This window comes from Mus caroli, unplaced genomic scaffold (genome assembly GCF_978045245.1).
Source record: "Mus caroli unplaced genomic scaffold, Mus_caroli_1 scaffold_9, whole genome shotgun sequence".
NCBI lineage: Eukaryota > Metazoa > Chordata > Mammalia > Rodentia > Muridae > Mus > Mus caroli.
The window spans coordinates 95,595,448-95,612,137 of record NW_028227264.1 but is presented as its reverse complement, the minus strand read 5'-3'; the positions used below and the strand labels follow the sequence as shown (position 1 = coordinate 95,612,137).

General features: G+C 42.0%; 1 protein-coding gene across 1 annotated transcript in view; it reads left to right on the top strand.

The window, feature by feature from the left end:
- Positions 1 to 16,690, top strand: part of Plekhg7 (pleckstrin homology and RhoGEF domain containing G7) — an 80,207-nt gene that overhangs the window by 44,956 nt on the left and 18,561 nt on the right. Inside the window, 4 exon segments of the mRNA XM_085842579.1 lie at positions 1,437 to 1,510; positions 4,004 to 4,122; positions 14,265 to 14,296; positions 14,919 to 15,048. Of these exon segments, the coding sequence (XP_085698705.1) occupies positions 1,437 to 1,510; positions 4,004 to 4,122; positions 14,265 to 14,296; positions 14,919 to 15,048 (355 nt within the window).

Sequence of the window (16,690 nt, the reverse complement as noted above, 5' to 3'; positions counted from 1 at the left end):
GCGGAGGAGGAGCTGAGAGCTTTGCATCTTGAGCCCCAGACTCCTGAGCATGGGAGTCCTCAAAACCTACCTTCATAGTGACACACTTCCTCGAACAAGGCCACAATGACTCCAGCAAGGACACACCTCCTAACAGTGTCACTCCCTACAGTGCCACTCAATCCTTCAAAGGTATGAGTGTATGGGGCCATATCTATTCAAACCACCACAATACAGTTGTACTTCCCCTTGCACAAACTGTGAGTTTCCCAGAGTTGCTTGTGAACTGGAAACGCATAATTCAAATAGTAAAATAAATGTATCAGAGAACTTGGTATCGTTAAAAATGGTAGACATTTCTACAAAGCAAGACAGGTATGCCAATCTTTCTTCTAAATTGTTGCAGGTGGGATTCAGGGGTTCCTTGCTTAGTTTTATTGTTGCTCTTTTGTTTGTGGCTGTGGCTGTTGTTTTGCAACTGTCTGTTCGATGTGATTGGATATTATAGATTCCTGCTCATCAATGCCACCTGCCAGTGTCGGGGAAGCATTGAGGCGGTAGTTCTCAGCATGGGTCTTCAGAGCATCTGCATCTGAATCCCTGGGGACTACTAAGATGCTCTTCCCCAGATCCCACCCTCCACCTATTACTGAAATACCAGCTCCAGGGTGGGTCCTGATAGACTCTGGTTTAACTAATAGAATCCAGCAAGTCTGATGCCTGTTCAAAACCTGCCTGCTCCCTGCCCTCAGTACATACTGTGGGGATGGGAGGAGGAGGAGGAGGCGGGAGCTTAAATTGAAGTCCAGTCCTTTCACGCCTTAACTTCTGGGAAGAGTCAGTCCCTTTGTCCCCTTTACAGTTGATTATTACTCTGTCTTCAGTTCATAGAACGAACAGCAGGCAGCCCAAAAAAAAAAAAAAAGAGTGGTTTTCTTAACTCACAGTCTAACTCCCCTGTATGTGTGAAGCATGACACCAAGCCCTCACACCCAAGGGCCCCTTTCTGCATTCGTGACCTGTGAATGCCTTTAGCCACAACAAAACATTTGTTTAGTTTTAAACTTTCTAGAGGTAAAGGGCTTGGCCATCTTTGCAGAGGAAGGCAGAAACGCTTGAGAACACAGCTTGAGTGTTGTGTTGTTCTCAAGCTTGTGAAGTTGGCAGACAAGCCTCTGGGATTTCTCTGGCCCCAGGAAGCACATTTGGAGGGGATGATTAGGAGACACGCTGTTAGGATTCACAGAAGCAGCTGCGACCTCATGCTGAGGAGTTCATTTGCAGTCTGTGTTATGAAACGAGTAATATCAAGTGACGGGGCTTAAACCTCGGGAATACTGATTCCTATGTTGTTCTGTAAAATCACTCCCAGGAGGATTAGGCTTAATATTCTTGCAAAGGGCATGCTTGAATATTTAAAACCCAAACTAATGGGCATGTGTTGTGTTTTCTAAAAGATCTTCAGGAATATACTGAACTACCTGAGAATTCATGACGATCTATTGGATGTGGGTGTTTTTGGAAACTCTTGGCAAAACTGAAGGAGTTTTAACTCAGGTGAGATAAAGTCGGCTGCTGCCCATAGTGATGTGTTAAAAGTCAAAAGTCCTAAGTTTCTCATGCTTGGCTCAGACCTGTGACTATTTCATACTCTTCTTTCTTCCCATGACCTAATGGTCGGTTCAGTATGACGTAATGGTCAGTTGTAAGAGGAAGTGTGTAAACACCCATTGTCATCTTTCCAATGCGTGTAGATATGTGAGTTCCCTTCATTCAAAGCACACATTTGCCTGGCATGGTGACTCGAGTCTGTATTCCTAATACTCAGAGGGTTGAAGCAGGAAGACTGCATATCTGCAGCCAGCCAAGGAGCGAGTTCCAGGGCAGATATGGTTTCATAATGCAACTGTATGAAAGACAGTGAGAGAAAGACTGGCTCCTATAGCACTAATTTCATTCATGTTTTCTCAGTGGAATAGCCCTTTCTTATATACATTGCCAATAAATATCTTTCCTGTCAAATCAAGGTGAGCCAGCGGCAAGATTTATTTATCTGAGGTTTGAGAGTAACCTAGCTATATAGCATGACTCATCTTAAAACAAAATAAAACAAATACTTAAACAACAACAACAGAACAAAACAAAAAGCCCCAAAGGCCCAAAGCTTTCTTCATCTGGGCTGGGTATACTGATAGAACACTTGTCTAATATGTATGAGGCTCTAAGTCTGATCTCAAACACCATACAAAAAGAAAAAGAAGAAAAGGCATTCTTTGCAAAAGAATAAAACAGCTTAGAAGAAAATGAACATTAGAGAGGAAGTAAGAAGTGATTGGAGATAATTTTGAAATTATCAAAATTCATCCAGGCATGCCAGGAGCTCAGCTCAACACTGCTGCGGGCTCTTGGCCCCGAGTGAACACCTGCTTGTTTTCTTCCTCTCTGACCTTATGCAAATCTGTATGTAAGGAGTAAGTGCTTCTGGGACTTCACCACAGATGGATTTCCTGCCCAAGCTCACAAAGGTAAATCCTTCTGGGGTCTCTGTTTCACACACAACTAATAAATTCTCCCACATCCAGAGCTGGGTATGGCTACTTGATTTCCTTTGTTAAGGTGACTCCTGGGAAGTTTCTGCCATCACCTTTCCATACAGAAATAGCCTCTTTCTCTGCCAATCAATACTCTCAAACATAACCTGTTACCCATTGCTGCATCTACTATGGGCTTTAAAAAATTAATTTTTACTTCTTTACTTGGAGGAGGATGGCCCACATTCCACAACCAGAGGACAACGGAGGCCAGAGGACAGCGTCAGTTCTCTCCTTCCACCATGTGGGGCCTGCAGATTGGACTCCCATCATCAGGCTTGGCCACAGGTCCCTTTATGCTCTAAGGGATTGCAAGCTTCAGGTTTTTATTAACACAAACCCTGCCTGTGTGGAGAGATATTTTCCAAGTCTGTTTTTTTTTTTTTAAAGGATTTCGATTTAAGGCAGTTTTTGTAGCAAGCAGTTTCAAGTGTGCCAATTATGTGGTTCCGTGATTCTTTTAGAAAAAGTGCTAGTCTCAGAAAGACACAAAAGTTTCAAATCCACCAACACCCTTGACAATACTTCTGCCATAGGAGTGAGGAGACAAGAGGTTGATGAGGACTCTTTATCCTCACACTGCTTTCAGCAACTCCTCCCTCCCCACTTTTACTGTGCTCTTTATAATCCAGTCCCTATCTGTTCTCTTTAACACTGCATTAAACAAACAAACAACAAGCAAACAAAAACCTTGTGAGATTTACTGAGCACTTACTAGGTGCTCCATCCGAGGATGATACCCTGTAATCTAGGTATAAACTTAGGCAAGACCCCTCCCTTGAAGAGAGCAGTCTCCCGTAGAGATCGGAGACTGAGGCTCATAGTTATGGAATCAAATTGAGATAAGACCTGAGATGAGGGAAAACAAGAATGTAGATACCATGGCAGCCAAGCCAGAACTTCTCTCTGCGGGGTGAGATGGGGCACACTGACAATTGGCATATGCTTCCTGGTAAAAGGTTAGAAAGGAAGGGATGAGGAAGAGGAGAAGCCAGCAGGACACCAGGTGGAATGTGGCGAGCTCACTCCGTCAACTTTCAAAACAGAAAGAGAAAATGCTTTGGGGACAAAGAGAGAAAAATAGAAAAAGTTTGGCTATCAGCTCAAATTTCTGGATCTCTCCATTCTCGAGGTGTCAAGTTGTTTTGGAAGTATCTCTAAACAGTGTGGAGAGAAACAAGTTTTCTATCAAAGCATATAGACTTCTAAAGAGTCTAAAGAGTATAACCATACTCTTTCCTAAGGGTCTGTGCACAGCCCGAGTGTGGATGCCCCGTGCTGTTACAGATGTGCAACACAGTTTATAAAAACTTCCCCTAGATTTAAATGGTTCTGCAGCAGTCAGATTAGATTCAGTTGACACAGTAACAAGCAGCCCCCCTACGTCCCCCACCTCCCCAACCCTGATCTCATGAGCCTTGTGCCTATCTCAGGTCTGCTCAGCTTCTGCTCAATCACTGCCCTGCCTCCTCAGCCTGTGCTGATGGAACAGCCAGCATTGGTAAGGTGAATGGTTGCCATAGCAAAGGCATGAGAGTCTTTGGCAAAGCAGGTATGTCTAAGCCTCTTCAGACAGGGCCATCAATGAACAAGTGTACCACAATGTTTCACAAGAAGCTCTTGAGCTGGGAAACTGGGACATGCTGTCATCACGTGTGAGCTTTCTGAGATGTTTACAGACAAGAAAACATGTTTGGAATAATTGGTTAATCTGGCTAAGATCACATAGCTAATGGGTATTAAAAATAACTTCTATTGAATTTGCTCGTTGATGATTTCATATATATGAATACATACACATATGATATATGTGTATCTATGGTGTATATATGATTGTATGTATGTATGTATGTATGTGTATATATATGTCTCTATAAAGTACACTTTAATTATTATAACTCCCATCCTTTCTAATCTTCCATGCTACCCCAATTAGCCACATCCACCACTTAAGACCCTTTCTCACATGCATGCCCTTAGGGTTTGGTGGTTGGTTTGGGTTTGTTCTTGTTGCTTCCCTTTTTCAATTTTGAGATCATCTGTGTGAACATGGGTTTGAGGCTATCAGTCAGAGGCTGGGGAGCTACTCAGTGAGTACACAAGAAAAAACAATGACTGTCCTTACCCAAGATTCCCGCACTTTTCTGTATCCCAGTCATCTGTTATCTCTGTCTACATGGGAGCTCTGTGGAATTTGATGTTTTCCTCTGTTATCCGAGGCTTAGATGAGTTCAGGCAGTAATAGGGCATGACGAAGAATTCTAATTCAGTCCTATCAGAAGCTGGCAGTCTCTTAGAGGATGGTAAGCCATGTCATATTACTGCCTGTCTTCAAGTATATTATGAATGGAAGCACTGGGCTCCCCACATGTAAAGTTGGGTGGTATGATGTCAGTCTGGCTCCCACAGGCAGTAAGGCTTCCTACTATTTGGAATCAATCGGGACAGTGCAGAGGAGAGGCTGGGACCTCTGTGGCACACCCTTTAGTATAATTCACCCGGCAGTAGCTGGGAACCCCAGAGCTCAGGGATCTGGACGGCTAATGTCTGGTGTCACAGGCCATGGTGTATGACCTAGCTGTGGTGATGAGGGATGAAGAAACGACAGGCACACCTACAGAAAAGCTGTCACACTAGCAACTCAGCACCTGGAGGAGGCTGGTTAGCTCATCTCAGTGGGAGGTCTCTGTCAGAGAGAGCTGTCTGTCAGAGGTTGCAGTTATCCAGGAAGAGGATGCTATGCTTTGTAGTCTCTGCAAAAGCCAGCTTTAGCTAACAGCCAATCATTCCTGTGTATTGGTGCTCAGACCAGGGGGAGGCTTTGCCATTCCTATGGGTCTGAGGCACTCGGGCCCTTGACATGGCTGTCCTTGCACATATCTGCTCACCACAGATGCATAAACTTGGAATGACTGTTTCATTCAAACCTCTCACCAATTGGAAGAGACCATTACTGTTGTCTGCATTTGGTAATAATGGTAGAAGAGGGTAAAACGAATTCCTAAGCTTTTCCCACAGACTGGTTTGTCCAGTCCAATGTTGTGTCCCAACAAGACAGACTTATTATAGAAATGTTTTTTGTTTCATGTTTTTTTAAAAAAAACTTCTTTCACTGTTCCTCTAACATTGAATATTTATTATAAGATAAAAATAGTCGTCCAATCCAATTGCGCGCAGGAGTCCAATCCAATTGCGCGCTGGACCTGAGACTGCATTAGTTAGGGAAGCAGAAACCGGCCTGAGTAGGGCCACAGGCCTCATCCGGCCAGATCAGCACCAGGGGAGCTAGAGCGCAGGGTCGGCTGACACCCACCAGCTACCCACGACCCCCGCCACAGGATTTTGAGACTGCTGGTGAGTGGAACACAGCTTCTGCTCCAGTCCAATCACGCAGGACCTGAGACTGCTCTGGTTGGGGAGGGAGAAATCCGGCCTACATAGGGCCACAAGCCTCTTCCGGTCAGAAAAGCACCTGGGTAGCTAGGGCACAGGGTCAGCTGACACTCGCCAGCTACCCACAACACCCGCCACAGGATCTTAAGACTTCTGGTGAGTGGAACACAGCTTCTGCTCCAATCCAATTGCGCGCGGGACCTGAGACTGCATTAGTTAGGGAAGCAGAAAACCAGCCTGAGTAGGACCACAGGCCTCTTCCAGCTGGACCAGCACCAGGGTACCGCCAGCTACCCACGACCCCCGCCACAGGATTTTGAGACTGCTGGTGAGTGGAACACAGCTTCTGCTCCAATCTTTAAACAGTGACAACGACAACAACTAACCCCAGAGATTACCAGATGGCGAAAGGTAAACGTAATAATCTTACTAACAGAAACCAAGACCACTCACCATCATCAGAACCCAGCACTCCCACTTCGCCCAGTCCAGGGCACCCCAACACACCGGAAAAGATAGACACGGATCTAAAAGCATATCTCCTGATGATGGTAGAGGACTTCAAGAAGGACTTTAATAACACACTTAAAGAAATACAAAGGAACACTGGTAAACAGGTAGAAGACAGTAAAGAGGAAGCACAAAAATCCCTTAAAGAATTGCAGGAGAACACTGCTAAAGAGTTACAAATCCTTAAAGAAAAACAGGATAACCTAATCAAACAGGTAGAAGTCCTTAATGAAAAACAGGAAAACACATCCAAACAGATGATGGAAATGAACAAAACCATACTAGACCTAAAAAGGGAAGTAGACACAATAAAGAAAACCCAAAATGAGGCAACACTGGAGATAGAAACCCTAGGAAAGAAATCTGGAACCATAGATACGAGCATCAGCAACAGAATACAAGAGATGGAAGAGAGAATCTCAGGTGCAGAAGATTCCATAGAGAACATCGGCACAACAATCAAGGAAAATGTAAAATGCAAAAAGATCCTAACTCAAAACATCCAAGAAATACAGGACACAATGAGAAGACCAAACCTACGGATAATAGGAGTGGATGAGAATGAAGATTTTCAACTCAAAGGACCAGCAAACATCTTCAACAAAATTATAGAATAAAACTTCCCAAATCTAAAGAAAGAGATGCCCATGAACATACAAGAAGCCTACAGAACTCCAAATAGACTGGACCAGAAAAGAAAAATCTCCCGACACATAATAATCAGAACAACAAATGCTCTAAATAAAGATAGAATACTAAAAGCAGTAAGAGAAAAAGGCCAAGTAACATATAAAGGCAAGCCTATCAGAATTACACCAGATTTTTCACCAGAGACTATGAGAGCCAGAAGATCCTGGACGTATGTTATACAGACACTAAAAGAACACAAATTCCAGCCCAGGCTATTATACCCAGCCAAACTCTCAATTAACATAGATGGAGAAACCAAAGTATTCCACGACAAAACCAAATTCACACATTATCTCTCCACGAATCCAGCCCTTCAAAGGATAATAACAGAAAAAAACCAATACAAGGACAGGAACCACGCCCTAGAAACAACAAGAAGGTAATCCCTCAACAAACCTAAAAGAAGACAGCCACAAGAACAGAATGCCAACTTTAACAACAAAAATAACAGGAAACAACAATTACTTTTCCTTAATATCTCTTAATATCAATGGACTCAACTCCCCGATAAAAAGACATAGACTAACAAACTGGCTACACAAACAAGACCCAACATTTTGCTGCTTACAGGAAACTCATCTGAGAGAAAAAGATAGACACTACCTCAGAATGAAAGGCTGGAAAACAATTTTCCAAGCAAATGGTATGAAGAAACAAGCTGGAGTAGCCATTCTAATATCTGATAAGATTGACTTCCAACCCAAAGTCATTAAAAAAGACAGGGAGGGACACTTCATACTCATCAAAGGTAAAATCCTCCAAGAGGAACTATCAATCCTGAATATCTATGCTCCAAATACAATGGCAGCCACATTCATTAAAGAAACTTTAGTAAATCTCAAAGCACACATTGCACCTCATACAATAATAGTGGGAGACTTCAACACACCACTTTCACCAATGGACAGATCATGGAAACAGAAACTAAACAGGGACACAGAGAAACTAAGAGAAATTATGAATCAAATGGATCTGGCAGATATCTACAGAACATTCTATCCTAAAACAAAAGGATATACCTTCTTCTCAGCACCTCATGGTACCTTCTCCAAAATTGACCACATAATTGGTCACAAAACAGGCCTCAACAGATACAAAAATATTGAAATTGTCCCATGCATCCTATCAGATCACCATGGACTAAGGCTGATCTTCAATAACAAAATAAATAATAGAAAGCCAACCTTCACGTGGAAACTGAACAACACTCTTCTCAATGATACCTTGGTCAAGGAAGGAATAAAGAAAGAAATTAAGGACTTTTTAGAGTTCAATGAAAATGAAGCCACAACATACCCAAACTTATGGGACGCAATGAAAGCATTTCTAAGAGGAAAACTCATAGCTCTGAGTGCCTCCAAAAGGAAACTAGAGAGAGCACACATTAGCAGCTTGACAACACACCTAAAAGCACTAGAACAAAAGGAAGCAAATTCACCCAAGAGGAGTAGACGGCAGGAAATAATCAAACTCAGGGGCAAAATCAACCAAGTGGAAACAAGAAAAACTATTCAAAGAATCAACCAATCAAGGAGCTGGTTCTTTGAGAAAATCAACAAGATAGATAAACCCTTAGCCAGACTCACTAGAGGGCACAGGGAAAGCATCCTAATTAACAAAATCAGAAATGAAAAAGGATACATAACAACAGATCCTGAAGACATCCAAAACACCATCAGATCCTTCTACCAAAGGCTATACTCAACAAAACTGGAGAACCTGGATGAAATGGAGAAGTTCCTAGACAGATACCAGGTACCAAAGTTGAATCAAGATCAGGTTAATGATCTAAACAGCCCTATATCCCCCAAAGAAATAGAAGTAGTCATTAATAGTCTCCCAACTAAAAAAAGCCCAGGACCAGATGGGTTTAGTGCAGAGTTCTATCAGACCTTCAAAGAAGACCTAATCCCAGTTCTTCACAACCTATTCCACAAAATAGAAACAGAAGGTACTCTACCCAACTCATTCTATGAAGCCACAATTACTCTGATACCTAAACCACAAAAAGACCCAACAAAGATAGAAAACTTCAGACCAATATCCCTTATGAATATTGATGCAAAAATCCTCAATAAAGTTCTTGCTAACCGATTCCAAGAACACATCAAAACAATCATCCATCCTGACCAAGTAGGTTTCATCCCAGGGATGCAGGGATGGTTCAATATACAGAAATCCATCAACGTAATCCAGTATATAAACAAACTCAAAGACAAAAACCACATGGTCATCTCGTTAGATGCGGAAAAAGCATTTGACAAGATCCAACACCCATTCATGATAAAAGTCTTGGAAAGATCAGAAATTCAAGGCCCATACCTAAACATGATAAAAGCAATCTACAGCAAACCAGTAGCCAACATCAAAGTAAATGGTGAGAAGCTTGAAGCAATCCCTCTAAAATCAGGGACTAGACAAGGCTGTCCACTTTCTCCATACCTATTCAACATTGTACTTGAAGTCCTAGCCAGAGCAATTCGACAACAAAAGGAGATCAAAGGGATACAAATTGGAAAAGATGAAGTCAAAATATCACTCTTTGCAGATGATATGATAGTATATATAAGTGACCCTAAAAATTCCACCAGAGAACTCCTAAGCCTGATAAACAGCTTCGGTGAAGTAGCTGGATATAAAATTAACTCAAACAAATCAATGGCCTTTCTCTACACAAAGAATAAACAGGCTGAGAAAGAAATTAGGGAAACAACACCCTTCTCAATAGTCACAAATAATATTAAATATCTTGGCGTGACTCTAACTAAGGAAGTGAAAGATCTCTATGATAAGAACTTCAAGTCTCTAAAGAAAGAAATTAAAGAAGATCTCAGAAGATGGAAAGATCTCCCATGCTCATGGATTGGCAGGATCAACATTGTAAAAATGGCTATCTTGCCAAAAGCAATCTACAGATTCAATGCAATCCCCATCAAAATTCCAAATCAATTCTTCAACGAATTAGAAAATGCAATCTGCAAATTCATCTGGAATAACAAAAAACCTAGGATAGCAAAAACTCTTCTCAAGGATAAAAGAACCTCTGGTAGAATCACCATGCCGGACCTAAAGCTCTACTACAGAGCAATTGTGATAAAAACTGCATGGTACTGGTATAGTGACAGACAAATAGACCAATGGAATAGAATTGAAGACCCAGAAATGAACCCACACACCTATGGTCACTTGATCTTCGACAAGGGAGCTAAAAACATCCAGTGGAAGAAAGACAGCATTTTCAACAAATGGTGCTGGCACAACTGGTTATTAACATGTAGAAGAATGCGAATCGATCCATTCCTATCTCCTTGTACTAAGGTCAAGTCTAAGTGGATCAAAGAACTTCACATAAAAACAGAGACACTGAAACTTATAGAGGAGAAAGTGGGGAAAAGCCTTGAAGATATGGGCACAGGGGAAAAATTCCTGAATAGAACAGCAATGGCTTGTGCTGTAAGATCGAGAATTGACAAGTGGGACCTCATGAAACTACAAAGCTTCTGCAAGGCTAAAGACACCATCAATAAGACAAAAAAAAAAAACCACCAACAGATTGGGAAAGGATCTTCACCTATCCTAAATCAGATAAGGGACTAATATCCAATATATATAAAGAACTCAAGAAGGTGGACTCCAGAAAGTCAAATAACCCCATTAAAAAATGGGGCTCAGGGGGCTGGTGAGATGGCTCAGTGGGTAAGAGCACCCGACTGCTCTTCCGAAGGTCCAGAGTTCAAATCCCAGCAACCACATGGTGGCTCACAACCATCCGTAACGAGATCTGGCGCCCTCTTCTGGAGTGTCTGAAGACAGCTACAGTGTACTTATATATAATAAATAAATAAATCTTAAAAAAAAAAAATGGGGCTCAGAACTGAACAAAGAATTCTCACCTGAGGAATACCGAATGGCAGAGAAGCACCTGAAAAAATGTTCAACATCCTTAATCATCAGGGAAATGCAAATCAAAACAACCCTGAGATTCCACCTCACACCAGTCAGAATGGCTAAGATCAAAAATTCAGGTGACAGCAGATGCTGGCGAGGATGTGGAGAAAGAGGAACACTCCTCCATTGTTGGTGGGATTGCAAGCTTGTACAACCACTCTGGAAATCAGTCTGGCGGTTCCTCAGAAAATTGGACATAGTACTACCGGAGGATCCAGCAATACCTCTCCTGGGCATATATCCAGAAGATGGCCCAACCGGTAAAAAGGACACATGCTCCACTATGTTCATAGCAGCCATATTTATAATAGCCAGAAGCTGGAAAGAACCCAGATGTCCCTCAACAGAGGAATGGATACAGAAATTATGGTACATTTACACAATGGAGTACTACTCAGCTATTAAAAAGAATGAATTTATGAAATTCCTAGCCAAATGGATGGACCTGGAGGGCATCATCTTGAGTGAAGTAACACAATCACAAAAGAACTCACACAATATGTATTCACTGATAAGTGGATATTAGCCCAAAACTTAGGATACCCAAGATATAAGATACAATGTGCTAAACGCATGAAACTCAAGAAGAATGAAGACCAAAGTGTGGACACTGTGCACCTTCTTAGAATTGGGAACAAAACACCCAGGGAAGGAGTTACAGAGACAAAGTTCGTAGCTGTGATGAAAGGATGGACCATTTAGAGACTGCCGTATCCAGGGATCCATCCCATAATCAGCTTCTAAACGCTGACACCATTGCATACACTAGCAAGATTTTGCTGAAAGGACCCAAATATAGCTGTCTCTTGTGAGACGATGCCGGGGCCTAGCAAACACAGGAGTGGATGTTCACAGTCAGCTATTGGATGTATCACAGGGCTCCCAATGGAGAAGCTAGAGAAAGTACCCAAGGAGCTAAAGGGATCTGCAACCCTATTGTTGGAACAACATGATGAACTAACCAGAACCCCGGAGCTCTTGTCTCTAGCTGCATATGTATCGAAAGATGGCCTAGTTGGCCATCACTGGAAAGAGAGGCCCATTGGACTTGCAAACTTTATATGCCCCAATATAGGGGAATGCCAGGGCCAAAAGAATGGGAATGGGTGGGTAGGGAATTGATGGGCGCTATGGGGGACTTTTGGGATAGCATTGGAAATGTAATTGAGGAAAATATGTAATAAAAATATTAAAAATTAAAAAAAAATAAAATGAGGCTGGACTAAAAAAAAAAATAGTCTCCATTGATCTAATCCCACCAATATCAAGGTCTTTTATGTCTAGTCTCTCTTGACAGAGAAGAACTTTGATTTCCCCAGTGGAACTGAGAAATGAAGCCAATAGCGAAATAAAAGTAAAACTTAGAGCTTCGCTCCATAATGTCACCCATTTTATTTGCTCTGTTCTCAGGCCTTTCCAAAACACCAGTAGCTCCTGGCATCCCTGTATGAACCATCAACCAAGCTGTTTGCTGCTGATCCACCTTGCTTGGTTGATAACTACTTAAGAAGAGTGTTTTCACATTCATTCTGATGACCGATGAATGCTCAAAGTTGGGAGCTGTCCCTTGGCACAGGAAAGCTTTGGCCTGTGACTCTGTGCTGTGTCTTTTGAGGGGATCTCTAGATGCTGCTGACAATAAGCTACGGGGACTCTTCAGCCTGCCTGTAGAAGTAGAGGTATCACCAGAATGCAGCTAAGGAGTCACCCTAAGACCAGGTTCTGTAGCCATAGCTCTACTTCCCCTGCTCAACCTCTCCACTGTTGTCCCTACCAGGCTTCTCCACCTGAAGCTCTCACTTCCTCTTCATCCTTTCCTAATGCAGGGAGGAGCACAGCCATGTGTAAAGGCATTGCAATGTGGGATCCTCTAGCACAGCAGTTCTGAACCTGTGGGTTGCAGCACATTGGGGTGGTCACATATCAAATATCCTACATGTGAGATATTCATATTATATTATGTATTGCATCAGATATTACATTACATTGCTCATAACAGTAGCAAAATTACAGTTATGAAGTAGCAACAAAATAACTTTATGGTTGGGGTCACCATAACCGGAGGAACTGCATTAAAGGGTGTCAGCGTTAGGAAGGTTGAGAACCACTGATCTAGAATCTTTTGCCAGTTCACAGAGGAGGAGCCTGAGGCCCAGAAGGGAATGTGTTTCTTGTAGCCTGGCTCCTCAAGTACCAGCAGCACTCACAGCCCAATGTCCATGTGCAGGGTATGGGCAAGGCAATTCTTGGCAGGAACCCTGAGGGGAAGAGCCTCGAGGGTTTGCAAAAGGAATAGCCACACACTAATTCCAAACTCTCTCAAGTCAAAAATGGTGTCTCCGGCTCCTCCTTCCTGCTTGCTCTGTAATTTAATCGTTTCCATGTCATGTAAGTCAATTAGCTTCTTGGACTTCTGTTTGCCTTTTCTTTTCATTTTTTTATCATTAGCCTCAATTCTCCCCAGTCAGGACTTGATCTAACAAACAAAATTCCTTCTCTTGCCCCATCTCATTCTCTAACCACAGTTCTCACCTCTCCTGTACATCACAGAAAGAATGGGAGTACAGACAGTGAAACCAGAAACCTCCTGTGGACCAAGGACTAGATGGCAGAGGTAAAATGGAACTCTCAATGTGAACAACCTGTATATGAATGAATTGTGTTACTAACCACATGTAAAGAATACTTGGGGGGGGGTGTGCTGGCTGGTTTTGTGTGTCAACTTGACACAAGCTGGAGTTATCACAGAGAAAGGAGCCTCCCTTGAGAAAAGGCCTCCATGAGAACCAGTTGTAAGGCATTTTCTCAATTAGTGATTAAGGGTAGGAGAGCCCACTCTGGGTGGTGCCATCCCTGGGCTGGTGGTCTTGGGTTCTATAGGAAAGCAAGCCGAGAAAGCCAGGAGAAGCAAGCCAGTCAGTAACATCCCTCCATGGCCTCTGCATCCTCTGTCCTGCTTCCTGACCTGCTTGAGTTCCACTCGTGACTTCCTTTGGTGAGGAACAACAACGTGGAAGTATAATCTGAATAAACCCTTTCCTCCCCAACTTGCTTCTTGGTCATGATGTTTTGTGTGGGAACAGAAACTCGGATTAAGACAAAGGGTAACTGAGTTTTCCATTGTGTAAGTCTTGATTTGATGTCCCCCTTTAGGGGTCTCAGAGGTGGCATCAGAAGTAACGCTGGTGAGAGTTGTCTTTATCATTGCTGAAGGCAAAGCAGCTAAAGAACAGTCTTTGTTTTCTCTACCTTGAAAACAGCAATGTTTCTTGATCACCAGAGGCTAGATAGGTATGCTGACTCAGACCTATAATACCTACACTTGGGAGCTCAAGACAGGAAGATCTCACTGAGGATCTTGGAGATACATAGAGAGTTCAAAGTTAGCCTAAGCTATCTAGTAAAACCTTCCTCTCCAACTATTTATCAGTCTGTCTGTCTGTCTGTCTATCTATCTATCTATCTATCTATCTATCTATCTATCTATCTATCTATCTACCTACCTACCTAAATTGAATCCATAGCTTAGGAATTTTTCCCAGCAAGCTCCTTGGTGCATTCTGTTAAGTCTGAAGACCTCTTCCTGGCCTGGAATGGTGTTGCACTTCTATAATCTCAGAAAGTAGAGATGAGAAAGGTGTTCTACATTCAAGACCAGCTTGGTTTAACACAAATTCTAGGTGACCCTGGATTACAGAGTAGGCATAGGCTCCTCAGTGCCTTGTCAGATAAGCTGATGTTCTCTTGAATGGCCTTTCCCAGGGGTGTGGACAGAATGGGCATTACAGTTGACTTCCTCTGCTTGAGCTGTTAGTGCCTCCACTGCACAGGCTAACCCCATGCCCCATGTTGCTGAGCAGTATCTGGAAAAGGAGCAGACAGTCCACTGAGAAGATTATAATCCACTCCATTAAGGAAAAGGTAGAGAAGTCAACCGGTAAGTCCCTGTGACCTATGAGCTTGAGGGAAATATCAGGGTGTTCTGTGGTTCCTGGAACTTTTGGGCTTTCTATCTCAGAAGGTAATTCCACTGACATGAGGTCATGATTAAAGGTCAAGTGCATTATAAATCATACATCACATCAGTGGGCTCTGGTCAGATCTTGGCAATTGGATAAAACACAAGCACCAAGTTCATACAGGATCCAGGTCCATCTCCAAGGGTTTTACAACTGAGTTCATGGAAGAAAATGTCCCTTTTTCTTGACTGAAGAGGGCATTTTTGTCTTTAACATCAGTGCCCATCACCATAAAAAGGAAATGGGAAGCCTATTCAAATTATAAACTGCCATTCCCTTTAAAAAAAAATTCTCTAGAATGAAGAGTCATTGTAAAAATAATGCCAACTGCAAGTTTTAGGCTATGATGAACAGCTTCTTTATGTGTCTCTGCATAAACTGAACTCAAGAAGTTCATGATTTAGATTCATAAAGCAATAAAAATAAAATAATAAAATGAAAATAAAAACCCAATAAACCTTTATTGCACATCAAATAGGGAATAACTTGATAAATATCAGTAGGACAATAATGATATATTTATGTTCTTTTGCAAATTTCAAAGAGCCATTTACGTGGAGAGGGGATTATTTTCTCTTTTGCAATCTCTAATTCAAATTCCAAAATTATCTAAGGACTTGGAATTGACTTTATCATTGTACCAAAAAAACCAACCCCAAATTCAATTTTGCAATTGGTTAGATTTGAGAGGCAGATAAAATTGAGTTCCCTGAAGAATTTTCAATGCAAAATTCTCATTGTAAAAAGGGTAAGCTCTCTCAGTGGCCTACTTTAAGTCTATGGTCTGAAATGCAACTAGTTTTGAAGGCTTCTATTGCCTGTGGAACTCTACAGATTGATGGCTTATGCCTATGCTTTCCAGAATCAAAGCTCAAAGCAACATTCTGTTAGAAAGTTTTGGAAAATTTATTCAAAGTTTGAGTTCTTACCAAAAAAGAGCTGGTTGCCCTCTTTGAGGCTAGGAAAAAATGTTGTGTTTCTCTCTCTCTCTCTCTCTCTCTCTCTCTCTCTCTCTCTCTCTCTCTCTCTCTCTGTGCTGAATCTGAATGTATTTTGTCTCAAAATGAGCATCAGTTTTATATAATACAGAAAACAAAGGAGTAGGATACCACAGCAGGCAAGGTACATTAAAGTATCTGACACAAAACAGAGGAATGCCTACAAAGGACTGGCAGGAACCAACTAGGATAAAATTCAATGTTAACAACTGGGATCAAAAGCTGTGTTTGTCCCTTTTAGTCCATTGATTTTTTTTTTTTACACCATCCCCTTTCCAGGCTGTTGTGATATAATCTATAAAGACATCGATGAAGTTTTATTGGTATTGCTTTTCTCCAGAAGAAGCTGGTTTTAATTCAGTAAGTTTCCTAAGAAATGTAAGCAAGAAAAATAATGCTAATGAACATAAATTATGGCTTGTCTCTAGGGGCAAGTTGTACTTCTAAATAATGACTGTCTATATGTGTTAGAATTTATGCTCTGCTGTTACATGCACTTAAAATTACACTGAGCTTCCAGTTTCCATCTGCGCTGGTGCCACAGGGCTCCATACCCAAATAC